This window comes from Balaenoptera borealis (assembly GCF_965194805.1).
Source record: "Balaenoptera borealis genome assembly, chromosome: 19".
NCBI classification, from domain to species: Eukaryota; Metazoa; Chordata; class Mammalia; order Artiodactyla; family Balaenopteridae; genus Balaenoptera; species Balaenoptera borealis.
In genome coordinates this window covers 55168649-55196186 of record NC_138878.1, presented here as the reverse complement: position 1 = coordinate 55196186, position 27538 = coordinate 55168649, and the positions used below count along the sequence as shown (strand labels likewise).

The following is a 27538-nucleotide window of genomic DNA, read 5'->3' as shown; positions in this document are numbered from 1 at the left end:
CATGTGACCCTCAAATCCACCCACCTTACAGGTGAGGAAACCGGAGGTTCAAAGGAGTTAAGTGACCTGCTTGCTGTTGCACACCTGGAGGCGGGTGGTAGGCGGAGAGTCTCTTCCCAATGTCTAGGCCCTCATTCCCTGGACCACAGGCTCTTGAGGAGCACTGGGGAGGCGGGGGGGGGGGGCGGGGAGGGGAACGGGGGCGGGTGTCCCAATTTGTCTGGGATATGGCACCTGTTCACCAACTCTGAGTCAACCACAGTGAGGGCCTGGAGCACCAGGCTGCCTGGAAGGCTTGGCAGGGAGAATGCCAGAATCCACGAGCAACGTCTACCATGGACCAGAGAGGCTGGGGGGAATTGGATGAGGTATTTAGCCAATTGCTCCTGGAATAGATTTCTAAACCCTAATGGACACAAGCCTTTCCCCCAATGTACAGTCATCCCTCTAAAATATTGTGTGTTCAGTCCCAGACTACCACAACAAAGCAAGTATCACAATAAAGTCACATGAATTTTTTGATTTCCTGGTGCATATATAAGTTATGTCTACACTATAGTCTATTAAGTGTGCAATCGCATTGTGTCTAAAAAAACAATGTATATACCTTAATTTAAAAATACTTTAGGGCTTCCCTGGTGGCGCAGTGGCTGAGAATCTGCCTGCCAATGCAGGGGACGCGGGTTCGAGCCCTGGTCTGGGAAGATCCCACATGCCGCGGAGCAACTCAGCCCGTGAGCCACAATTACTGAGCCTGCGCGTCTGGAGCCTGTGCTCGGCAACGAGAGGCCGCAACAGTGAGAGGCCCACGCACCGCGATGAAGAGTGGCCCCCGCACCGCGATGAAGAGTGGCCCCTGCTTGCCACAACTAGAGAAAGCCCTCGCACAGAAACGAAGACCCAACAAAGCCATACATACATACATACATACATAAATAAAAAGAATGTAAGCAGACAAGAATAGCATTAAAAAAATAAAAAATAAAAAATAAATACTTTAAATGCTTACCATCATCTGACAACGCAGCGTTGCCACAAACCTTCAATTTGTAAAAAAAACCCCAAAAACTGAAAAAACAGAAAAAAACCCTGCAGTATCTGCGAACTGCAATAAAAGGAGGTATGTCTGTACAGAATGTGGCCTTTTGGCCTGAAGGGATTTCTACGAAGGGTCAAGGAAAGGAGGGCTTATTGTCTTTTTGTTCCAATTTATTTTTAAATAAATTAAAAAAAAAAATCATGGATGCCAAAGTGGGTCATTAAAAAAAAAGTGTGGTATGACCAAAAAATTTTTTTTTTAAGATTTTTTTACCTTTTTTTTAAAATTAATTTTTTATTTATTTTATTTTGGCTGTGTTGGGTCTTCGTTGCTGCATGCGGGCTTCCCCTAGTTGCGGTGAGCAGGGGCTACTCTTTGTTGCGGTGCGCAGGCTTCTTGTTGTGGTGGCTTCTCTTGTTGTGGAGCACGGGCTCTAGGCATGCAGGCTTCGGTAGTTGTGGCTCACGGGCTCTAGAGCGCAGGCTCAGTAGTTGTGGCACATGGGCTTAGTTGCTCCACGGCATGTGGGATCTTCCCGGACCAGGGATCAACAAACCTGTGTCCCCTGCATTGGCAGGCAGATTCTTAACCACTGCTCCACCAGGGAAGTCCCTAAGACCGAAATTTTTAAAAAGTGAAATAGAATAAGAAAATAATCAGAGCTTACCACAGGTGGTAAGGCTAAGTGTTGTTTGGTGAAACTTTATGGGCACTCCGTTGAAATGTAAGATGTATTTCATTCAAGAAGATCTGAAAGGTGCTATTTTTTTAAGAAGTTTGTTTCTGGAATGGGACATCTCATGTAGTGTCCTGTGGTAACTTTGGTAGAGTTTAAATTAGCAGTCCCACAAATAAAGAAAGCACATACTGAAATTTATTTTAAAAGGGAAGGCCGTTTTTATTAAACTTGTACATTTTACTTTCTTCCTTTCAGAATCCTAATTAAAAAAACTTATGTTTCTCCTTACTTTAAAAAAAAAAAAAAACAGAAAAAAGGCAAAGGAAACTATTAAAACATTACTTTTGTGATGGGAAAGGAGGCAATAGGATTCAACATAAGCTAAGAAAACTACACCTGGAGCAAAGAAATAAATCGAAGAGGAACCGACTCCGACCTAGGGCTAGACCATCTGCAACGTGCACAGCCCTTCATTAAGAGAATTTCCAAAGCAAACCCATCCCGGGAGACCAGGGAGCAGCCCTCTTACCTTCTGGATTAACAAACAGGCCAAAAGCCCTAATGATCGCGCAAATACAAACAAATCACTCTATTTGAAAAAGCACACACGCGTTCGACACTTGTCTCTCCTCCCTTCGCAGATTCTCTTCATTAACAGGGGGTTGAGGAGGGCAGCCCCTTGGCGACCGCGCATTCACAGGACGTAAGCGTTCTTTACCAGGTGCTCCTTGTCGTCCCCAGAGCTCCAGACAGTACGGAGGGTGCGCTCCTGGTTCCTCCGCGCCACCCTGATCAGGCAGACCACGGAGGCTCCCAGCAAGAGGAACAGGACCATCACGAACAGCCCTGCCAGGACCACCACTGTGGATGAGAGAGAGGCCTCAGAACCAGCAGGACGAGGCGGGCCATAGCCAGAGTGTCCACGTGGGCTCGGGAGGAGGACCAGCAGCCCTTGGGCCAGACGTCCCCCCACCCCAACCCAGAAGGCTCTGGAGAACTGACACTGCTTGACAGGAAGTCCTCAAGGAGAGTCCCTACAGTCTTGAGAAGTAGGTTCCTGAAAAAAGGAGGTGCTATGCTATGTGCACATAGACAGAGTGGCTACTTGCGTTCCTCCTTTTTGAACAAAAAATCCCCACTTCAACTCTGTACTACCCTGCCACCTCTCTGGGGCAATCTGTACAGGAAAAGCACACATCTCTGGTGTGTGTGTGCAAACACACACCCCCTCCCCCAACCAGCCAGAGAAAGATGTGGCCCTGCAGGTGGCTGGGGTGGCTGCCTGTGGAATGAGGGAAGGGCAGAGGCATGGGTATATCTGGAGCAGGGCCGGGAGGGGACCCTCGTGCTCCTAACTGCCCAGGTAAATTTAATAGTGGTTGCCCCACTGCAGTCTCTCTGGTCAGTTAAGATGCTTTTTCTTCAGGTGGGGCTCCACCTAAGGAATGTGGCCTCCTGTGGCAGCTACCCGGCTCCCTCTCCCCACTTGGCTGCGGAATTGGACAGGGTCAGTTCACTCTCCATTTCCAACCCTCCAGATCCCTATGCCTGGCAAACCAGGTTCCAGCTTCATTTCTCTTCTAAAGCAGAGCAGACACACAGGCCAGGCCTGGACTCCTTAACAGGGAAACAGGTGGAAAGAGGCCAAACCAGTGTGGCAGGTCTTCTGTGCAAACACTACCATCCATGATTCAGGCTCAGAATCAGAAACAAAAGCTAGAGGAGGCCTAGCCTCCTTGTCAGACCAGACTGCTTGGGGACAACAGCACTGGCTGGGGCCATGCTCCACCCACACATGGCAAGGGCTTTCCTTCCTCCTTTGTTATCACCCATGACCAACTCTGTACACCCCATGGCAATAAAGTTCCCCCGCAAACCTGGAGTTAGTCCCAGGCCTGCGTGCAGCAGATCCCACACACCTGAAACAGTAGGATGTGTCCCCCAGTCACCCCCAGGCTGCCTAGGCAGAGACGGCCTCACTCCTAACCCGTTTATGTACACTGTACAATGGGACAAACATCCACCACATGTTCCAAGCTGCCTGGCCATTCTCGTGCAGAAACATGACTTTCTAACAAAACGATGTTTACAGTGAAGGATGATGTGTCCGAGACAACATGAGCCTGCAAAAAACACAGCCGAGCTTAGTCAAGGCAGGCAGGTGGAGGGGGGCAAGAGGCCATTTACCTTTAGTGCGGGGCAGGGCAGGATACAACTGCTTGCCTGGAAGAAAACACACAACCCTGAGGTCAGCTTTCAGCCCTCCTCCCCTCACAGCTGCAGCCAGGATTCCCCTCAGCCCTGGGCCTTCACGCTCCTTCTGAAAGACTTCTTCCAGCTCTTCTGAGGGTTCTGAGACCTTGCCACCCCAGTAGGGACCTAGGACACATGTGCCCAATAGCTGGGGCCAAAGCCCACCCCTTCCCCACCAGGGAGCCAGAGAAGACTAAGGGCAGAGTCCAAATGACAGCATTTCCAAGGCCTTCATTTCAGGGATGAGGAAAGGGACTGGTGTCCTCTCAGGAGGGTTCATCTGCCCATGGTAGTTTCTTGGATTTAGGAGTCAGGCAGACTCACCGAAGCAGCGCTGCATGCACTCCTCCTTGGAGAGGTAGCTGTTTTTATTGCCCCGGCATCCGCCGTAGATGAAGTTATCACAAGAGTTCTTCTCGGCATTAAAGTACCAGCGTGGGAAGGACGCGCGGCAAGGCCCAGTGACGGCCTTGGCAGTGCAGTGCTCTGGGAGTGAGACAGCCCAAGGCATACAAATTAGCAGGGCCCAGGAGAGGTGAATGGAGCTAGAATGCTCCCAAGCAGTCATATGGCTGCCAGCCAATGGGGAAAACATCTCTCTGTTAAAAGAAACTTGGCCATTACAGACGTGGCCATTCTGGACCACATTTTCAGATATCTTTCTCTTTATGGCCAGACTGCACTGTTATGGAGGTTATTCTATGTCAGTCACTGTTGTAGGCTCTACATGTGTTAACTCGGTCTCTGAACCTTCAGAGAGGTCTGAACTAGGCCCCTCATTTCATAGTCAGGGACTCTGAGGCAGAGCTACAGTATCCCGCCCACAGCACGCAGCTGGAGGGAGGCAGAAACTGCACGCCACGCTGCCTCTCAAGCAAAGCTTCCCAAGGGCGTGCTGTGGCACATCCTGCTTCCTGCTGCCCCAGGGCATCCTCATGAGTCCTAACACCTGGGAAAGGTCGGGAAGCCCTGCTCTACAATACCCTTAATGGAAATCCTCAAGTGTGTCTCAATTCCCAATTAAGTAAGAAAACATGTTTTTTAAAAGTTATACCTTCATAGTTGAAAATATCACTGGACAGGTCATCAGAATCCTGCCTTCTGGGAACTGAAACACAAACATCCATGTCAGGGAGGCTGGAATGGACACAGGACACGTCGCCTAGCTGGGGATGAGTCTAAAAGGGCCCACTGAGGGAGCGTAGACACTCTGGCACCCGGAAGGGAGTGGAGCCCCCCTCTGTGGGCAGCTTTGCTCCATCACCTCCCAGTCCTAATGGGCTCTACGGCACACACAGAATGAACGCTGGATGGGGAAGCCTGCCTGTCACCTCAGGGGTTACTATGGAAACTAATCCCAGCCACAATTTCTGGGGTGATGAAGAAGACCAGAGGTGTCCACTCTCTGACACAGGGAGGAGGGTCCCTTATTCTCTTGGGGGAATTTTCTTCTGAAACAGGACAGAAACCAGAGTTATGATGCCAGTGCCCCATGGCTCTGGATGACCTTGCAGAGGCCAGCTTGGGAATAAGCAATGAACCCAGGCAAAGCAATGGTCAGGACAGTCACAGGATTCCTAGCCTAGCAAAACTGGAAAGTGACTTTAACCTAACTCTCAGCATTCTGCAAATTGGTCAACCACTGAACTAATAAATGCTCACTCTCATGTGGGTGCTGATGTCAGAGTCAAAGGACCAGAATCAAGACTGCAACCAGTGCGTGGCCAGTGGCTGACAGGGGGCCACCCTCAAATGGGGTAGGGGCGGACTCCCTCCCTCCACAGCAGGTCTCGCCCAGCAGAACCCACTGCCTGGGGACTGGCCTTTGGGGAAGCTGGACTGGACTTACTAGTGCCTCTGAACCACTCACCCCCGGCTCCTGATGCAGAGTCCTTTAAGCATAAAGGAGGAATGGGGCAGCTGCTGTCAGCACTACAAAGCAAGCTAACACAAAGCTCGAAATCAAGGACTGCAGTGGGAATGGAGGCGGGGGTGGCAGAAGACAGAGGACTCTTAGCACAGGGAGGGAGACGGACAGCAAGGACAAGGAGCAAAGGAGATACAGCAAGCAAGGAGGTGCGATAGGGCAGTGAAGACAGCACGAAGGCTGAGGCCAGGGGACTTGAAGCCAGCCCAAAGCGGGGGAAGGGGCCTGAGCCACATGCAGCAGTAGCCACAATCCCTTATCCCCCAGGAGGAAGCTGAGGTCAGCCAGGAAGCACTGTAGAATCCCTCAGCCCTCCTGTCTGCTGAACTCCCCAGCGGAAGGATGCTGGCCAGGAGCCAGAAGCTGGCAGCCCAGCCCCTGTTCGCCAGTTCTGAGTAAACAGAACCAGGAGGTGGAAGCCCTTGTACAATGCCCAAATTACAAATGTCCTTTCACATTAGCCATCTGGATGGCCCTCATTCCATCCTGGGTCTTTTTAAGAACCTACCACTTGGGACAGAGGAATCTGCTCCATTCCTGGACAGATCATCGATGATATTTACTACAAGAGGACAAATAAACAGCACAGTGAGAAAGTGTACCTCCAAGACTGCCTGGTGAAACAAAACAAGCTGTATCCCTGAGGAGGCTTGGTCCTGTGTGCCTCTCACAGCGACTCCCATTTCTCCTTTATGTGGGCCCTTCAGTGCACATGCTGGACCACAAACCTGCCAGAACTTGGAAAATAAGGAACCAAGACTGCCCTTGTGGGTTAAATTTTAAGATCAACCAGCTGGGAATCAGAGAAAAGATGTGTGAAATGACATTATAAAAAGACAGAATGGCTTCCAGGGCCAAATAACCTGTTGAACTGTATTAACTCACCCAATGAATTAAAAAAGTGAAGGGCGTGGGACTTCCCTGGTGGCGCAGTGGATAAGACTATGCGCTCCCCAGTGGTTAAGAACCCGCCTGCCAATGCAGGGGACACAGGTTCGAGCCCTGGTCTGGGAAGATCCCACATGCCATGGAGCAACTAAGCCCGTGCACCACAATTACTAAGCCTGCACTCTAGAGCCCGTGAGCCACAACTACTGAGCCCGCGTGCCACAACTACTGAAGCCCGTGTGCCTAGAGCCTGTGCTCCGCAACAAAGAGAAGCCACCTCAGTGAGAAGCCTGCGCACTGCAATGAAGAGTAGCCCCCGCTCGACACAACTAGAGAAAGCCCGTGCAGCAATGAAGACCCAATGCAGCCAAAAATAAATAAATAAGTAAATAAATAAATTTATTTAAAAAAAAAGATGCAGGTGTGTTTAAAAAAAAAAAAAAAAAAAGACTATGCGCTCCCAATGCAGGGGGCCTGGGTTCAATCCCTGGTCAGGGAACTAGATCCCACATGCATGCCGCAACTAAGAATTTGCAGGCCGCAACTAAGAGATTGCAGGCCACAACTAAGGAGCCCGCGTGCCGCAACTAAGAAGCCCACCTGCCGCAACTAAGAAGGCTGCCTGTTGCAACTAAGGAGCCCACGTGCCGCAACGAAGACTCGGCACAACCAAATAAATAAATAAATATTACAAAAAAAGTGAAGGGTGTGCTCAGCACTGTGAATGTACTTCATGCTACTAAACTGTGCACTTAAAAATGGTTAAATGCTGAATTTTACATTATGTATATTTTATCTTGCACACACACAAAGCTAAGAGGGTGGGTGGAAGTGCAAAAAAGGGAGTGCAGGCAGGGTCCAGGAGGGAGGAACCCTCCCTTGTGGAGAGGCGTGGGGCTGGCCTAACCTGATGCCATTGCACATTACCGTCACAAACCAGCTCCCCCAGTTCCGCCTCTCCCCTCATCGAGCAATGTTCTGGGAATTTCGCTGAGAGGTTTGCCTACACAGACTAAGGGTTCAGGCACAGGGACAGAAGTGTCTGGTCCCTTTGGTGGTTCTGGTTCTCATTATAATTAATTAATTAATCAATAAACTGGCATCCTCATCATCACTTGGCTCCCCACAGAGCTTGCCTGCCTGGGAGAAAATATGCTGGCAAAGAGAACGCCTCAGGCGCTGTGCAGTGCAGCCACGCTCGGGTGCCAGCAAATGAGCTTTCCGGGACCTCAAGGCTGGGGCCACACTCTGGCTTGACCTCTAGGAAGATAGCTGTCTGCCTTCTCCCAGCAAAACACTACACCCTGTGGCTCCTTGCAGAGACATCCCGCCTTAATGCCCACTGTCCACTGCTTGTGTTCTTAAAACTTAACTTTCCCCCTGAGAAACCAAGGAGTAACCAGAACGGCATGTACATTTGCTACTGTCAACTCTTGATTGGAAAAGGACAGAAAATGTAGCAAAAAACATTTCCCCTTAATTCCTTCCCTGACCCTGGATCACAGCTGACGGCGGAAAACCACATAAAATAAATGGTATTTTTCTCCATCACCATCTGGTAAGGTTGCCAGTTGCCCCTCCATCCCAGCCCCCAAAATGAGGAACTCATCTGTTGGAATCCAAGGATTCTTTCTAGTCAATGAAAAGTTCAACCAGAAAGGCAAAAGTCACCATTAAAAGATAAGACCAAAGTACCTGGTCCTGCTCTAGCAAATCAAATGAATTGGCATTAAGCCAAGGTGGACTTAAAATAATCCAAAAATAATCCAAAAATAATACCAGCCACCTCAGCTCTCCAAACACTTGTTGAGTGCCTGCCGGGCACTGGGCACACAAAGATCAATAAAATGTTCCTCAAGGCACTCAGTCACTGCTGGGCTTGTGTGTCTGCGCATTATGTTTTAAACCTCAGTTCACAGCCAAGACCACTGTTGTCTTCCTCTCTTTACACACAACTTTAATAAACTTATCTGACTTCTGAATGCAGAGTTCAAAGCCAAGAGAGATTACAGCCAGTGCGCTGAGCACTGAGGGCACCAGCACATTCTGACACAGAATCATAATGCAGAGTCCACACATTGACACCAAGCTGTCAGGAAAGGATGCAAGAAGTCCCGTAACAATGTTAAGGAAATCGCCAATGAAAATCTTTGACAGTTTGGCTGGCCCAGTCCTCGGGTCTCTGGAACACCTAGGAAGGATCAGGCTCCAGAGGGCCAATATCGCACTGCCGTCAGGTCTCAAGGAGTCCCTCGAGGCTCCGTTCAGAGCCAGTGCACACTGTTGTGGGGCTTTAGGTTTTTATTTACACTGGGAGGCTCTCAGGGTCAACATTATCTTGATTCCACAGAATCCCTCACGAAGGCTGAGAGAAGGATGGATTCCAGAAGTATGTTCTAGTTTTAACTTGATTCATAACTTGGCTGGCTGGGTGAGCTCCTCAAGTCATTTGTCCCAAAGGTAAAAATAACCCAAATGCCCAGGAAGCAAGGGGGGCAGCCCGCCTGAGTAGACCTGGAGGACTCTGCTCGTACCAGGCCTGGCGTGGGACCTGCTCTCAGTAGTGGGAGAAGGGAAGTTGGGGAGAAGACGCTGTCATGTCACCCCTCCCCTGGCTTCAGTCTGCGGCCTACTCTCCCCTTTCTGGGAAGAGGTGGGAGGGTACCACTGTGAAACCACCGTGTGGGCGACCTTCACACTGTGCCTGTTTCTTCTGCTTTTAAAAACGTCTCCCAGTTTCAGCAGTGAAGAACTAGCAAAGAGCAAGAGGCAGCTACGTCCCAATTAATAAAGTGTCTCTAGATAATAAAACTTCCCCAACAGCACTGTCTTACCTGTGACACCAGCACACTTTGCAAGACACTCCTCCTTGGTCATGTAATTATTGTCATTCCCTCCACAGCCTCCATACACAAACTGCTGGCAGGATCCATCAGTGACATTGTACCACCACCTAGGGATGGAGGCCCGGCATTTTCCCACACTCTTCGAAACTCGGCAAAAATCTAAAACACAACCAACCAGAGACCAGTTAGCTTGGCAGGGCAATTCTTGCAAGACAGAACATGCACAGACCTGTAGGAGAAGGCCCACAGCTTTCCAGAGCCCCAAGAGGAGAAGCAGAGCCTTAAGTTTCAGCACAGTTACTCTGTGAGCTGTTTCTGAAGTGTCGCCATCAGGCCTACCTAGTGATTCCTTCTTTGTATAGGAAGGCATCATCTAACGACAAAGACACCAACCCACCAGACTGAACTGAATTTCAGTTGCGTGTTGATTTTGTCCCTTCCCCCATTATCAAACACACACACATCCAGTATAGAAAAAGGACTTTCAAAGGCAAAAAGCCAGACTGCAGGATCCTTCTGGATATGTGCCCATCTCACTGGGCCAAGGGGAGCCTAGCACTGAAAGACCAGAGCTGGGACTTCCCTGGTGGCGCAGTGGTTAAGGATCTACCTGCCAATGCAGGGGACATGGGTTCGAGCCCTGGTCTGGGAAGATCCCACATGCCACGGAGCAACTAAGCCTGTGCACCACAACTACTGAGCCTGCGCTCTAGAGCCCACGTGCCACAACTACTGAGCCCACATGCCACAACTACTGAAGCCCACACGCCTAGAGCCCGTGCTCCACAACAAAGAGAAGCCAGCACAATGAGAAGCCCGTGCACCACAACAAAGAGTAGCCCCCGCTCGCTGCAACTAGAGAAAGCCTGCACACACCAACGAAGACCCAAAGCAGCCAAAAATTAATCAATTAATTAATTAAAAAAAAAAAAAAAAAGAAAGCAAGCCCAGAGCTGGCAATGCACGGTCAGGAAGGAAATGCACGGCCTGGTGCTCTTAGCACCCCACAGAAGGGCCTTTCCTAACTTTTCCTGTCTACTCTCTGCCAGGATAGGCCACTTCATAGTCAAATTACCACAAGAGCCTCAGAAAGAAGCTCCCTAATGTTAGTTCCCCCAACTGCCAACCTTCCAGAGACAACTCAGGTCACTCCTCTGCTTCAGCGCTTATGATGGCTCCCCCCATCTGAGCACACCAAGATGGGCCTGGGTTACAAGGTGTCCTAAAATCTGGCCCCACTCTAGTACAAGGAAAACAGAACAATGTTATAATTGCAGCCAGATACATCTGCCTGCAGAAGGCCTAGAAATCTGCTCTCTCTTAAAAAGGGACAGATAAACAAGTGCTGGAGGTATCACCTGCACTAGAATGAGACTTTCTCCTGGAGGAATCAGGAGGATTGAAAGCAACTTGGAAAGGGAGTAACCTGACCATGTGATTCAATGTGTGCTCTGCACCACCATATCACCACCCCCCCACCCCCCCGGGATCACGAGTCCACATCACCTCTCCCTACACCCTGGCCTCCTACATCTCTGCCTTCTGGCATAAGGGCATTCCACCCTGCCCTGGGCCTAGCACAGGGTGCTTCATAAACATCTCAAATAAAAACATCCCAGGGCCCAAAACTTGGTTATATGCTGTCATTTACTCCTCCCTAGTTGTTTTCATGTTTGCTAGGTTTACCTCGCCAACTAGGGGATGCCTTTCGAAAGCACAGAGGGCAGGATTTGTGCTTCTCTTGCGTCTCCCAAAATACATCGCAACGATGGGCAAGAAACCAAATGTTCCACAAAACATCTATCTATGGACAAAAAAGGTTGGTACTATGCAAAACAAACACCCCAAGAAACTCACACGTACACCAATAAATCACAGCTAACTAGTACAGCAGAAAACGCATACTCTGAAGTAAAAAAAAATGCTCTGTTAATTTGCAAGCAACCATCAATGAAATCACCAGTTAGAAAGTACCTTATCTAGGGACCTCCCTGGTGGCGCAGTGGATAAGACTCCGCGCTCCCAATGAAGGGGGCCCGGATTCGACTAGATCCCACATGCATGCCTCAACTAAGAGTTTGCATGCCACAACTAAGGAGCCCACCTGCCGCAACTAAGGAGTCCGTGAGCCTCAACTAAGACCCAGCGCAAAAAAAAAAAAAAAAAAAAAGTACCTTATCTGGATACTTCATATGAACGGAATCATACGATATGTTCAGAAAAGGCAAATCAATAGAGACAGGAAGTAGATTAGTGTTTGCCTGGTGTTGGGGGTGTGGAGCAGAGACTGACTGCAAATGGGCACAGGGATGGATCTTTTGGGGCTGATGGAAATGTTCTAAAATTGGATTGGGGGGTTGGTTGTACAACTCTGTAAATGTACCAAAAGTCATTGGGTTGTATACTTAAAACAAGTGATTTTATGGTATGTAAATACTTTATTAAATCAGTTTTTTTAAAAAAAAATAGGCCCAGGCACCTTCTGTCCATATAACACATCAACCAGAACCAGCTGGGTGTGCCCTGGAACAGGTACTTTTGACAATGTGCAAAGGTCACAAAACAAACGCAATCGACAAGGCCCAGGGAAGACACGGAAGGAGAAGAGTTCTTTGGTATATATTTCTGCCCAATCCACATGGCTATCAAATGCCAGAGGCAGCACTGCTAAAAACAAGACAAGATGGAGAGGACCCACACAGGATCCACTTATGATCCAACACTGAAAACAACATCAAGGCGGGAGAACCCCACTGCTGCCGAGGTTTGGCAACAGCCTATCCGATGCCCTGCCAAGCTGAGAGCCCTGGGGATCATCGACTGCTTTGTGTCCTTGCTTCCTGAGCAGCTTCAGGTACAATCTTTTAAACAAAAACCCTGAGGGAGGAATTGTACACTTTAAATGGGTCAAATGTACGGAATGTGAATTATGTCTCAATTGAAACAAACACCTGAGGGGCCAAACAAAGCTCAAGCCAGCCAGGTGGGAACTGCCAGACACCACAGCAGAGAATGCAGCAGGGCGAACACAGTATAAAGGGTGAGAATTTGGTGGCTTTTCATAAGCAAGGGTGCCAGATACATTCTGTGCAGGTATAGAAGCCTGAGGGTGCATAAAGAGGAAGAGGAAAAAGCTTATCTAGGGATGGAGGGCAGTTACCTTGGTGAAGTAAACACTGCCCAGAATCTGGCCCTCATCTCTGTAGGCTCAGACAGGCACTCTTAGTGCCCCAGAGCTGATGAGGCACAGGGATGCTGATCTTGCTAACAAAGCGCACAGGAGGATACTGAGAAAATAACTGTCCAGCGGGGTGGATGCGTACCAACATACCACCTTGGATAGCAAGCTGAAATGGAGCAGGTGACTTGGAGTCACAGTAAAGAAGTTTTCCGTAGGATTCCTGTGAACTTACTCTCTACTGGGATCTATCAGGCAGACTAGAGGCTTGCAGCAGACAGCTCGGGAAGCGCTTAGGTCAAGACAGCACAGTCAAGGTCTGCCTCTGGAACACTTACTTTTCTTACTTCCACCACTGAGCAATGCCCCTTCCTGACTGGACCATTCTTTCTGTAGATGTGATGGTTCCTTCATTACAAATTTTGCGGGCCTGAGAGGCTATTCTGTCTCAGACGGCTGCTCGTATCTGCTGTCAATGATCACACATTGATCTCATAGTTTAAGTTTCAGAAGCAGCCTTATTTTCAGGTTCCTTGGGTGGGGTAGGACAGGATGGGGGTGACTTCATTTTTGTCCCAGGAGAATTTAGAAATGTCTCTTTATTAGGAGAGAACCTGGACTAAAAACACAGTATATCTGAAGAGACAGAATGCTGACAATTGTTGAAGCTGAGTGATGGTCTATGGGCACTCATAAAACTGTTTTCACTCCTTTGTGTACATCTGAAAATTCCTATAATAAAAAGAGAAAAAAGCTAATCTCTTTTTTTGTTTTTATTTTTTTTTAATTGGGGTAAAAGCTCTTTTTAAAATAAATTTGATTAGAGTAAAAGAGCTCTAAGGAGCAGATTAGTTGGCCAAAGCTAGGTTCAATTAAGATGAAATTTAACCACACACTTACTGTGTCAAGACAGAGTCCCTTCTCTGAGTATGGAGGCTCCTTGTCAAATGGAGAAAAGTCTCATTTTGTCACAAGCTTTTACTAACTAAACTGCTTTTAAGCTTCCATCATATACATTTTTACTCTCTAGGCTTAAGGAAGTAATCTCATGAAAAAAGGATTTTGTTTTTGTTTGCTTGCTCGGTTCGTTTCAAAGGAGAGAATGTTCCTTTAGGAAACACAGGCCACATGTTCTTCACCTCACTCCAAATAACATCAGTGCATTTTCTCTTTTGTTGTTCTCCAAAAAGCTTGTACAAAAAGCCAGAAATACTTTAGTATGTAAGATGGCTTCCATGACTTACCACCTTCCTTAAAAAAAACTTCAAAAAAGTCAAAATACTATACTTTGGTAGACCCAGCTTAAAATCAAAATGAACCAAAATGCAGAGCATGACTTATTTCTTGACACCCCGTTTCACTGCCTTCACTAAGCTTGATGCCAGGCACATTCTATGCACGATTTCTAATAGTCACAATAAAACTGTGACTCATGCAGTAACACCCCCACCCCTGCCCTTTACAAAGCAGAACACTGAGGCTTTGGGTAGGTTAAGCTAAGCAAGCGGCAGAGCGGGATATGAATTCAAATTGGTCTGATCAGAGAGCACAGGCACAAACAAAACGACCCCTCGGATGGAAAGAAAGAAAAAAAACACTATAGTGACAGGCAGTGGGAAAAACATGAAACTGAAGTTGCCTAAAAGCCAAAACATTCCTCAAGGCTTCATCACAACTGGAGGGCTCACCAAGGCCAGGTCCTCTGCTAGGCCTGTTTATGGTGACACTCAATGACAGGGTCATAGATAGCACCATACCAAAGAACTGGCCAAGGCTGAGGGGGACTCGGTTGGACAATTTTCAGTAAGTTATTCCTTAATAAATAACTGTTCTTATTAAGAGATGACAAAATGATATACTGGTCTCAGAATAGTTTTGGAAAACAATCATGAAAAATATGTTTCAAGTTCTATTTCTGTGCTCACAAATGCTAGTGCAAAATTAAATACGTTCTGTAAGTTTTCAAAACAGAATAAGAAAAACAGGGAAAAGCTGAAGGACACCAAATTTGGATACACTTGCTTCAGAATATGGAAAAATGGAATTCCTGCCTTTAGGAAACAGTAACATTCTCTTGGAAAAGTATTAAAAATGGTTAAAATCACCCATTATCTGACATATGAACCTAAATTACAAAACCCTGGCAGGCATTTTGAACATTGGCTATTACAAAATTGCCAAACAGACTGGTCTTTGTCATAGAAAACAGGTTTCTCTGGTTCTGAGGTCGCTTGAGCTTTTTTTTTTAAATTTTTATTTATTTTTGGCTGCGTTGGGTCTTCATTGCTGCGTGCAGGCTTTCTCTAGTTGCGGCGAGCAGGGACTACTCTTCGTTGCAGTGTACGCGCTTCTCATCGCGGTGGCTTCTCTTGTTGCGGAGCACGGGCTCTAAGGTGCGCGGGCTTCAGTAGCTGTGGCTCGCGGGCTCTAGAGCGCAGGCTCAGTAGTTGTGGTGCACAGGCTTAGTTGCTCCGGAGCTTGTGGGATCTTCCTGGACCAGGGATCAAACCCGTGTCCCATGCATTGGCTGGGGGCTTCTTAACCACCGCTCCACCATGGAAGTCCCTTGATAAACTTTTTACTCCCATGGGTGCTATAAACTGAAGAACACCAACTTCTTGCCTCACTGTATACTAATAAGAAAGCCCTGGATCACCTCACAAGCTTGGAGCCACTCATGAAATGGTCCTTCTCCTCCCCCCATCTGTTTTCTCTAGAGCGAAGGTCAGTAAACTTTTTTTATCATGGGCCAAATAGCAAATACAGGCAGAATAGTGTGAAATCATGCAGAGCAATGGGAACAATTATGATTGTTCCGTAACCTTTAAAACGAAAAACTGTGGGCTATAAATGTATAGAATAATTTAAAAAATAAAATAAAATGAATATTTATTTAGTACTCTGTAAGTTAAAACATTAGAAACTTGAGAATTGGGGCTTCCTTGGTGGCACAGTGGTTAAGAATCCGCCTGCCAATGCAGGGGACACGGGTTCGATCCCTGGTCTGGGAAGATCCCACGTGCCGCAGAGCAACTGTGCGCCACAACTACTGAAGCCTGCACACCTAGAGCCCGTGCTCCACAACGAGAAGCCACCGCAATGAGAAGCCCGCGCACTGCAACAAAGAGTAGCCCCCGCTCACCGCAACTAGAGAAGGCCCGCACACAGCAACAAAGACCCAAACACAGCCAAAAATGAATAAGTTTATTAAAAAAAAAAAGAAACTTGAGAATCGAAGCGTTCAATCTTCTTTGTAAATAAATAAGTCACCAAGAGTAGTCTGAACAGTGCTTGTGAAGGTCTTTACTCATATAACTCATGATAGAGAGCAAGCATCTTCTCAGTTCACCTTAGTGAAGTGTCACACTTCTTTCTTGGTTTGGATCAGTTTCTAACATTTTATCCTTTGCTCTTTCAATGACACAAAATTGCTGAGAGTTGCTTGACTTTTTGTGGAAGTTTCTGCCAGCATTCCTTCCACTGGATCATCCTTTTTTTGTCACAACTACTTTCCTCGTTTCTGTCGATAAGCTCCTCTGGCTGCATATCCGGTCTCAAAAGGCAAGCAGTGTCAACATTCCCACAGTTAACTCATTCTCCTATCACTCCATTTATGTTCAATTGGAATTTCACTTCCAGCGTTATCACTTTTTCTCTTTGCTACACTTTGGTGTTTTTTTGGCCAACTACCTCTAGTGATTAACCATTTTTGTAAACTGTCATGTATACTGGGAAACAAGGAAGCAACACAACTACATGCTTTGCTGTGTATGAACTGAGTAACAGACATGCAGTGACCAATCACTATGCATATGTGTAATTTACACAATGATTTGTGACTGAAGAGCTAGCTAGTAGCTGAAACTTGTTCTGTACCCAAGTACTCACAGTTAATATATTGTAGTAACTGAAATCTGTGCATGCTGAAAACTGTGCAAAGCAAGGACTGCCTTTCTTTCAAGCTTCATGGACCTAGCCTAACTATTCAACTCTGTCATGGTAGCATGAAAGCAGCCTAAGGCAATATGTAAATGAACGACCATGGTTGTCATTCCAATAAAAATTTATTTCATATAATTTTTAATCTTTAAAATATTCTTTTGATTTTTTTCAACTATTAAAAAAATGCAAAAGCCATACTTAGCGAGTAGGCCATATGTAGGCAGTGACTACGAGCTGCAGTTTGCCAATCACTTCTTTAGAGAGTGTTGCTAAAAACACCCTGCTCAGATTTTCCACACCCCTCACCCCCTGTCATGTCACATAACTCAGCACGTCCTACAGGTGTGGTCAGATGCTATCACATAGACTCCTAGGGCTCACATTTCTATGACAACACTGACCACACCTTCCTCAGGTTAATCCTTTGCCAAAAATGCTGCAGCACACCCTTCCATCACTAAAAACAGCTCTACTCTTTTCATTAAAGCCACTTAGAATTCTAAGGATAATGGCCAAAGGGAAACGATTTGCTACAATAATCCTCAGACATCTGAAAATACTATTTTATACAAAAAAATAGGAGAGAATACAGTTCACTCCTCAGTATCAAAAAGCAAACAAGGAAGAATCAATTAATTCAAGAGTTTCAAAGAACAGGGGCAACTATTACCACATCCACAAAGGGCTTGGTGCGCACAGACCTACAACAACTGAAAATTCACCACCAGAACACCCTGTTCGTGCTAGTGAAATAACTTGTGAGACATCCGCATAATCGAATACTCAGAGCTGTTTAAAATGGACAACTACGTATGTGCTGGTATAGAAAAGTGTCTGAGAGAAAAAAAGCAAAAGAATGGTTTACATGTTATGATTCCTTTTTAAATTTTTAATTAAGATATGAATCTACCTTTAGGGAAAGAGACTAAAGGAAGGAGAAGCTTTTCCAGTTTTTCTTTTCCATCTGTATCTTTTAGTACAATTTGAGTATTCTAATTTTGTGAACGCATTACTTTTATCTTCTTTAAGGGTTTTATCTGGAGAGTGGATTATAGTCATCTCTTTTGTTTGCTTAAATTTTTCAGTGAAATTTTTCATGGTAAATAAAACTGAATGTACTAAATTCCCTAGTATCTTGAACAGTAGTAAGCAACAAGTGTTTGGTGAATAGCTAATATATGTAAATAGGGCGATCATATAATTTATCCTCCAGATCAAGACACTTTTCAGAGTGAAAAGGGGTATTCTTAATAGTTACCGTGGGAAACACAGTGGCATAAATTGGAACCCTCCAAGGTAAATTGAGCTGAGTAGCCATCCTACATAGAAGGCACCCACTGGGAATGTAGTCCTTGACCTCCAGGGGTTAACAATTAAGTTAGAGCCACAAGACTGGCTTGGATAGAAAGAGAAGAAAATCACACAAGGTAAAATATTACAATCACACCCTACATTCAAAGGGCTTGTAAGCCACACAAGGTACAAAGGAAATGAGCAAAGGCTCTGGTATAGGGAAGTGACACAATAAGGAAGAGTCACTCGGCAAAAGTGTGTAGGACACATGAGAGGACAGGGCCTGCAGGAAGCTGTTCTGGTAAAGGACCTGTGTGTGCAGGAATTCCTGGTTGCCTCTTACTAGCCCACTGTTTTGGGGTGGGGGCGGGAGGCAGCTTTCCTAACCTCCCTGCACACCCATTTTCTCATTCATAATAAGGGAACAATAATACATGCAACAAAAATGTATAAACCTCTCAGTAAAGCTGGAAAATGTATAAACCCAGTATTCTTCAATTCGGCAAGCCCCATATTCTCTGATTTAGGCCTGGCTAATAAATAAAAAGTGCAGATTTTAGAGGCTTAGAATATCTAAATCAGACTCTTGGGAGGCTTAGAAAGATAAGGCAAAGCTCTGATTATAGACCTATCATATCTGTGACATAATTAGAAATATGTATTTGGTCTCTTCCTGCCTGCCCTTCCTGATACAGAGCTCCTAAAACCCTTGTAATTTCCTGAGAGCTGGAGCATGTTCTATTCTAATATTTGGTCTTTGACCCACGTTTCTGACACAAGAACTAAAACCCTGGCAATCTCTGGAGTAGTACGATTGCCTTTTTGTATGCCAATGAGATGATAGTGGCTGGGGGAGCCCTAGAAAGCTTCAGGATGGGGGTTGGGGGAATTCCCTGGCGGTCCAGCGGTTAGGACTCCTCGCTTTAACTGCAGAGGGCCCGGGTTCAATCCCTGGTTGGGGAACTAAGATCCCGCAAGTCTTGTGGCATGGCCAAAAAAAAAAAAAAAAAAAAAAAGGATGGGGGCTGGTTGCCAGAAAAACCAAGGCAAGATTAAAGGGTTGGAACTTTCAGCCCCACCCCTTATTCTCCTGGGAGGGGTGAGGGGTGGAATATTGAGTTAATAATCAATCATGCCTATGTGATGAAGCTTCCATAAAATACCTCAACTGAAGGGGTTAGGAGAGCTTCTGGGTTGGTGAACACATCCACATGCCAGGAGGGTGGCTCACCCCAAACTCCACAAGGACAGAAGCTCCTACACTGAGGACCCTTCCAGACCTCTGTCTTCATTTAGCTGTTCATTTGTATCCTTTATAATAAACTGGTAAACGTGTTACCCTGAGTTCTGTGAGCCACTCTAGCAAATTGGATCCGAGGGGGTCATGGCAACCCTTGATTTATAGCAGGTTGGTGAAAATGACAGGGGACAACCTCAGACTTTGACTGGCATTTGAAGGGGGTAGAGGGAGTCTTGTGAGACTGAGCCCTTATCCTACAGGATCTGTGCTCACTCCCTGCGGTTTCAGAATTGAGTTAAATTGCCAAACACCCAATCCGTGTCTGCTGAGAACTGCTTGATGTGGAAAAACCCACACATCTTGTATCAGAAATATTCTCTGTAGTAAACAGGAGAGTTTCCTCTTTAAAATTCCTTCGGGTTACGGTGAAAGCTGAGAATGTTAGCAAGAGAACTAACTTGAGGACATTATAAATACAACTCAGGCCAAGTTGAAGTGAAGGTCCCTCTGTGTGATTTGTACCCATTCTGGATCTACTTAGTATAAAAATGTTTTTTGACAAGTTTGTTAGCAATAAGTCCCATTTTGTGACACCTAGACTTTTGTTTCCTGCTGTGGAATGCACCATTTATTAATCTTGAGGCTATCTTGACCATGGCCTGTCTGGGAAAGGGCATTTGTTCAATGTAATTTGAATTCACTGGTGAGTAATAAAGTGGGGACATTCAGCTGGCTTTCCCTCCATAGGTCCCATTGAGTTAAATTCTGTGGACTTGCAGATGCATTTCTTAAAAACAATTCAAATGGAAGGGACTTCTTTGACACAGGGACCAATCATTAAGAGTGTTGTGAAAATTAAAGGTATTTTTTACTCCATTATAAGAGCTTAAAACATTTGGCACAAAGCTTTGAATAAGTAGTAGATATTATATTTTTATGAAGACCAGACTACTGTAGGAACAGTGGGAATGAAGATAAAGAGAAGGATGACACATTTCACTAGTAAGTCCAACTGAATGTGGTGACTGACAGGATAGAGGGGATATGGAAAACCAAAGTACAAACTCAAGTCAGTGAGTTGATCAAACCAACTCAACCATCACTCCTTCCCTTTGTTTTTCTGCTGTGCAACCACCTGCCATGCCTGAAGACACAAAATTCCTTATCTTCACCTACAGTAAGACAATGGCAGACTATCACACAGATCAAAGTCCTGCAACACTACAGTATCGGGAGATTAAGAGGTCGGAGACAAGAAAATAAGAAAAATTATGCCTTGGTTACCCATCTGGATTTCAAGTTATCTTTTCACCAAGGAATGAGAGAATATTAAAGTTCTGTGTGAGTGAAGAGGTACTGAATACCAGGGAGGCAGATATTCAAGGCTGCTTTAATTCTACTGTGCCAAATTCCAAAGTTGACATTTATTTTACAATCAGTCTTATTTCAAGGTGATCTATAAATCCAGCTATTTTGGTTAGTTGGATAGGTTCTACATACTGAGGGTTTCTGTTTCTAGTACAGAAAGCTACTAACTACCCACGTCCTCTAGGTTCTGGTGCCTGGAAGTTGTCATTACTAGGATAAGTAATTCAGAAACTTTAAAATAACCCCTAGGTATTTATGAGGAAAGAACATTTACAATGACAAATCCAACTTAAATTATAAGGCTCATAAAATCTTGTTGTTTTAGATATATAAACTTGGTATTTTAGATATAAAATATTTAGATATGAAGGTTTACATTCCATAAACTATTAGCACAATGCAAACCACCACTCCTACCCACTGTCACCTCATACTCATCACTCAAGCAGGACTATAAATTCTACCCTTACCTAAATTCATAACTAGAATCACAGTGCTCCATCTGAATAATTTGTAAGGAAGGGCTTCCCTGGTGGTGCAGTGGTTAGGAATCCGCTTGCCAGCGCAGGGGACACGGGTTCAAGCCCTGGTCCGGGAAGATCCCACATGCCGCGGAGCAACTAAGCCCGTGCGCCACAACTACTGAGCCTGCGCTCTAGAGCCTGTGAGGTACACCTACTGAGCCCGCGTGCCACAACTACCGAAGCCCGTGCGCCTAGAGCCGGTGCTCCGCAACAAGAGAAGCCACCGCAATGAGAAGCCCGCCCACCGCAACTAGAGAAAGCCCGCAGGCAGCAACAAAGACCCAATGCAGCCAAAAAAACCCCACAAATTTTAGAAAAAGGTCCTAAATGTTAAAAAAAAAAAAAAAAATTGTAAGGAAATAGTAGTTTCAAAGTCCTTCATGGAATTGTCTGTTAATTCACATTCAGGGGTTCTTAATCTTTTTTGAAACATGGACCATTTTCAGAAACTGATTACAGCTAACGGACCCTCTACCTAGAGCAATGTTTCTCAACCTTTTTTTCCATTATCACCCCACCCCAGGAGCCTTTGTAGACGTGTTTTTCCTAAGCACCACACTAAATTTCAATACCACAGACATATATCTATCTATGTAGCCCTTTGAAAGATCAAAAACTATTATAATATCTAATATTATTTCACCCCCACCCCCACCCCGAACATGCCCTAGACTCTAAATGACTGACCCTGGAACAAACACGGACAAGGTACCACATATGAACTCAGGAACTTCAGATTACGGGGCTTCTGAGGCCAGGGACCCAGGACCCCATTGGTGAGATCCATCTCAAACACTTGCCCTCATTTCTAAAATGGCTTTCCAATAATGAAAAATGTGCTTCAAATAAACTTCAAAGTAACTAACTCCAAAGTTCACGGGCCTCAGCATCCAAATTCCAGCACTCCTTCATAAGTTTTCAAAAAGGTCTTGTCAGAAACAAGTGAAATGACATTTGTGACCAGGATCACACAAGGACATCCATAATCCATACACTAATGCTTCTGGGGTCATTTGCAAATTCCTCATTAGTCATGTGACCAGTGGGCCACCAAGGCCTCCTGGGGTTAAGTCATTTCAGTGTGGCCCCTTCAGGGTTCTCTCCTGCCTCACATGAATCACAAGCTACCTCATCCCTTATTTGGCCTGTCAGTCTCAGGACATGGCAAACAGAGGTTTGGCTGCCTGGCCTACTACCTGAAGACAAGCCTGAATGTTGCAAATGACTCTGGGGATAGGTAAAATGAGAAACAGGTTGGGGGCTGGCTTTCTCTATTACAGGCTGACTTCTCAAATACTGACCAGGGCAAAGGAATGTTTCTGGTGGCAAGGGTCCACTTTCCCTCAGTGGACCTAAAGGCAAGCCCCTCAATGTTCTTTAGGTATAGCCTCAAAGCCATTTGAGCCTCAAAGGCCATGTTTTTAGTACTAAGCACACCAAACCTTTACCTTACTTTTTTCTTTTTTTTTTATTGAAGTATAGTTGATCTACAATGTTTCAGGTATACAGCAAGAATACTACAAGATGCTACTTTGGAGAACTCCCAGCTGATCACCAACACCAGCTGCACTTTCCCTCTTATCTGTCATCTTCTCTTTGACTACTCAGTTTACAACTATCCATGGGGGTGAGGAGAAGAAAAACGAGTGGTGACTAATAACATGCTTCTTGGAGATTTACTGGAAAGTTCACTCTTTCAGTCAAAGTTCTGGGGAAACTAATTAATCGAAGAGGTTGACGCACATGGAAGATCACTTCAAAGTGTGGTGGAGGCTCTCACATGAATGCTGCCGCACTTGTCTCCAGTGGAAATTCCCAAGAACAATCAACAAAGGGCTATGAGTGAAGGAACCATTAACACAAGTTCCGATGCCCAAGGAACCATTAACACAAGTTCTGATGCATAAGTTATTGGCAGCAGGAACTACACTTAACTGACCACTCTTAAAAGGAAGTTTTGAGGTTCTATTCTGAAAAGGAATATATTATCTGCCCTTGTATTGATCAAAATTATATATTTGGGGGCACTCCAAATACCAGGACTTATCACCCGAGAAGAGATTAAAAAATCAGGCACATTTGTGGCCACCTGATAAGGGGTGTTCCCTAACAACAATAACACACATACACACACTCACTGCACTGTACAATTTATAAGTAGCTATTATGTTTTATCTACCTTTGTTTCCTAAATGGGGCATACTCTTAACATGGGAGTCACAACTCTAACGCTTAGAAGATACAGAGGGCAGGCAAAGTGAATAAATACAGGCTGAGAAAGACAGTCTTCTTTGTCCTTCCCAAAAGAAGTACTTGGCACCACCCCACGGGTGCTATGTGGGAACACTGGACTGGCACCGCCAGATCTTCATATTTTTCAGGCAAAGCCAAAAATAAAAATATTTCACAAAAAACTCTCAATCCTAGAAACTGTACAAGTCACATAAAGCCTGTTTGAGGCCTGCTGGGAACAGCCGGTTTATAATCTCTACGTGCTTCCATGCAGACTGGCACTCTCCCCGAATGCTAGGATCACCCGAACACCCACAGAAGTATCAGCTTTCCCCCACCTCCATCTGCAAAGGTCTGGAGTCAGGACACTTCGCCAAGCCTCCAAAGGTCCATTATATCCCACACCCTTTCCTATCTGCCCTCCACCACCCAGTGCCTCACCAACATTGTCAGTCTCGAGACCACGTGACTCTCCTATCACTTGCTTATCACCACCTCAGCCCCAGACTCGAGTTACCCTTCATCACCATACATCCTGTTTTGTCAGCATCTCCCTTCCCCCAACTCCTGGAGTCTCTGATACTCATGGCCTATCTTAAGCAAAATCTCTCATTTCTTCAGTCTCTTCTCTGAACATTCTTGTCACTTTCTTACTCTAACTGAACCCAGCTCTCCCCTGAAGATATAGCTTCTCTTGTGCCCTTCCAGTGGGCACTGCTTCTACACCATTCTCCCTCCACCCTCAACACCCAGTTATGAATCTCATCATCAGAGTAAATCGTATCCCACCCTGTGGGTCATTTGCCGATCCAGGTCACTACTCCTCACTTCTCCATGATTTTAGCTCCTGGCTCACTGTCACTCCCGCTGCTGCTCCTATCATCATTCTTGGTGATTTCCATATCCAGATAGGCGATCCTCCAACCATCCTGGCCTCTGGGTTCCTAGACCTCCTCTCCTCCAGTGATCTTGCCCTCCCTGCAGCCGCTCCCTCCCATGGTCACACCTAGACCTTGTCTCAATAATTGCAGCCTCTTCAGAACCTCAGTTTCATGCATCTCCCTCATTGCCCATTGTATCCTAGCTTCCTAGTTCAGTCTCTTCAAAATCTCAACTCCAACAATCCACTGGCCCTACCACCTTTCCACTACCCCTCAGCCCCCTCATGTCTTCACACAGATCATTATGATCACCCCCTTACACACATTCACTACACACTTCCCCCCCTCCACCATACTCATCTGGAGGTACCTGTGCAGCTGTGTGTGGCTGGAGAAACACCTCACTCTTAATGGATGACCTTGCTTCCTGAGAAAAATCAAAGCAATCAGAAGGGGTGGAGGGATAAAAACTACCTCCAGCCTCAAATTAAGCTGTTGAAACCTTTCATACAAATAGAACTTCAGATAAGCAAGGGCATTAGTTCACCCAGCCAGATAGGAGTACTTCTGAAAGGTCAGTAGGTCCAGCCAGCTGCAACAGCTGGGGAAGCCACTGGGAACAAACAGAAAAGTCCTCTGCAGCCCCGACCTGGCCTTGTCAATTACTATTGTGTGACCTTAGGCAAGATGTGTAACAGGTTGTTTCAAGGATTAAGTAATGCACAAGAGCTCAAAGTAAGCAATAGATGTTAGCCCCAAACTCAGTTTTGATAAAATCCCAGGCCAGGTAACTGGAAGGTATATCCTAACATAATTAATTCCTCTAAAAAAGTCCAGAAGGGCTGACAAATTCTAGTTCAGACCACAAGAATGATCAACACCTGCATTCCTAACTCCCTGGAGCTGAGTCTCTCCCCACTGGCTCTTAACACAACTCCCCACCCCCCAACTCAATTTTTCCTCTCTGCCTCAGGCATAGGGAAATTAACAGTCTTCAGAAGCCACCACAGGCGATGACTTGGTGCACATACATCCTGCTTGCTTTCTTTCCATCCAAAATGCTGGCCTATAAAGCTACCTGGCTCCTGCCTATTTTCCCCACTTGGCATCCTCCTCCAATCCCCCACCTCCCCCGCCCAACACACTCCTGCTCTAGTCACGCTGTCATCTCTTCTCCTCCAATACCACCAAGCTTGCTCCAGCCTCAAGGCCTTTGTACTCTACTACTTCCGGTTGGACCCCAAAGCCTCTGTGTCGCTGCCACTTGCTCATTCTTCATGTTAGACCTCAGCCGTCACTGTCCTCAGAGACGTCTCCTGACAACCAGAGCTAAAGTGGCCCCCATTATCTTACATCATCCCTGTTTGTCTACTTCACCCCGTTCCATTACGTCTTAGTAATTTAATACTGTGGTGAGTGCTCTTTATTTGAACGTTTACTCCCTGTCTCTGTCTGTCCCACTAGAATATAAGCTCTCTCAGTGCAGGGACCTGGCTTGTCTGAGTCACAACTGTTACCAGTGCTGCCAGCACTGCCCCTGACACATAACAGGGGCTCAATAAATTTCGCTGAACCAACGAATTTTTCTTTCAAGAAATCTATTTTCAAAGCCTCCTTGTGGCTGTCTGAAGCAGTAAGGTTAGACCAACACTTGTTCAAAAAGACCTTTCAGGCCAAACTTCCATAGAGTTTAGAGGTTTAAACTGAGCCTTACCCTCCACCAACCTCTAAGGACAAGGCCAAGGAATCCAAGCCCAGCTTCTCAATGCCAATATTCTTCTTATACCAAGAGGCTCCCCCCCGTGCACCCTGACAAAGTATTTTCCCCCCAACACTTTTGCTTTTCTTTTCCTTCCTTTGGATATCATTGAGAAACACCCTTCTTCTTGGAGGCGTTCTACTGCAACTGAACCAGAAAGGTTTCTCAGGAGGCTGCTGTCCAATATCCAAAAAGGTGGGGGTGAGGGCTTCTTTCCTGAGGCTAAAACGGCCACCAGGTCACCGAATCCAAGCCCCACCCGCTGCGGCTGGCCTCCCTGGGCTTTCTTGGAACTTGTCTCTGCCAGGAAGAGGCTGGTCTTCTGTTCGGCCCCTCACCTCCTTCCTGCCACAGGAAGGGCCACTGCCACTCTTCTCGGTCAACAGCGCTAGTCTCCTCCCTCATTCACAGGAAACTTTTCCCAGCCCGGGCTCCTCCGTCCGTCCTCACTCCCAAGGGCTCCCAAACCTCTTTCCCAAGGTTCAGTCTAGCTACACACCCTGAGCTTCACCAAGTCGCCCCCAACTTCCTCCCCCGCCAATTCTCCCCGCTCAGACCCTGCCCAGGGCCTCCTCAGACCCCCACTTACGCCCTCGACCCTGCCCCTAACGCCTCGCCTTCGGCCTCTCGGCCCTCCACAGCTCCCAGGAGACCCGCCCGTGCCCTCACCGTGGACGCCACGTTCTCCGTCGGCCGCCTCAGCCCCGGAGAGGAGCAGCGATGCCAGCAGGGCGAGGAGCGCCCAGTACTGCCTCAGCCCACACAGCTGCGCCATGACGGTCTCCACCAGGCCGCCCAGGCGAGGCCTAGAGCTGCCCGCCGTTGGGGTCTCGCGATCAGGTGCGGGAAGACCCTTGCCGCGCACGCGCACTGGAGCGCGTCGCGTTCAGGTGCGGGTCCGCGAGGTGCGCACCTCCCCTCGCCACACAGGAAGTCTCCGGGAAGCACTTTTCTCGGTCCTTTGGTGTGCGGACACTCTGCCTCCTGCGCCCACGATGCTTTAGTTCGCTCCTCGCTTGCCCCGGACTCCCCCGATCCTTTAGAACCCCGCCACACCCCCCAGCCGCTCCGTGGGTGCCAGAGGTAATGGCGGCTTCCTCGAAGCTGCTACCGAAGGTGGAAGGCCAGAGAAGGGGCGGGGCGCACCTGGCGAGGCGGGATGCGTTAGAGCGCAGGCGCAGGGAGCAGGCACCTGAGCGGCCGTCCTCCTCCCTGGGCGCACCTGGGCCCGCCCCTGGCCCTGGGGTAAAGGGGCGGGACTTGCGTTTGCCCCGCCCCGGTGGGACCTAGCCTAGGGGCCGGCGCTCGCAGGTTGAACCTCGGGGCTCCGGCTGCCCTTGCGCGTGGGCTTGTTGACCACGTCCGAGCACCTTCGCTCTTGGATTGCGCCTCTGGGTGGGAGGAGAGGTCGCAGACTTGCTCATACTGGAAACCTGTGGTTTTTGCCCATCTTGCTTCAGCCTTCCGTTGAGGGCGAGGGGTTTATTCT

General features: G+C 46.9%; 1 protein-coding gene across 3 annotated transcripts; it reads right to left on the bottom strand.

The window, feature by feature from the left end:
• Nucleotides 1-1912: 1912 nt before the first annotated feature.
• SPINT2 (serine peptidase inhibitor, Kunitz type 2) lies at nt 1913-27161 on the bottom strand. 3 transcript variants are annotated; one of them, XM_082367444.1, is made up of 7 exons: nt 26719-27151; nt 9621-9791; nt 6407-6460; nt 5026-5079; nt 4296-4457; nt 3906-3941; nt 1913-2579 (listed from the first exon to the last, which is right to left on the bottom strand). In XM_082367444.1, exons 1-7 carry the CDS (start codon nt 26822-26824, stop codon nt 2413-2415), a joined length of 750 nt encoding a protein of 249 aa, XP_082223570.1. In that variant the 5' UTR covers nt 26825-27151; the 3' UTR covers nt 1913-2412. The 3 variants fall into 3 exon arrangements, with proteins under 3 accessions (XP_082223570.1, XP_082223572.1, XP_082223571.1); XM_082367446.1 differs by lacking the exon at nt 4296-4457 and having other exon boundaries at nt 26719-27161; XM_082367445.1 differs by lacking the exon at nt 6407-6460 and having other exon boundaries at nt 26719-27149.
• Nucleotides 27162-27538: the final 377 nt, after the last annotated feature.

Bases quoted from the DNA above. Each gene is read 5' to 3' on its own strand.
- SPINT2 (XM_082367444.1), bottom strand. From the start codon at position 26,824: ATGGCGCAGCTGTGTGGGCTGAGGCAGTACTGGGCGCTCCTCGCCCTG. The intron at 5,080-6,406 runs GTAGGTTCTTAA...TTTGTGTTTCAG, and splicing joins AGATTCCTCTGTCCCAAGTG to TTCCCAGAAGGCAGGATTCT. The intron at 4,458-5,025 runs GTATAACTTTTA...TCTCACTCCCAG, and splicing joins TGATATTTTCAACTATGAAG to AGCACTGCACTGCCAAGGCC.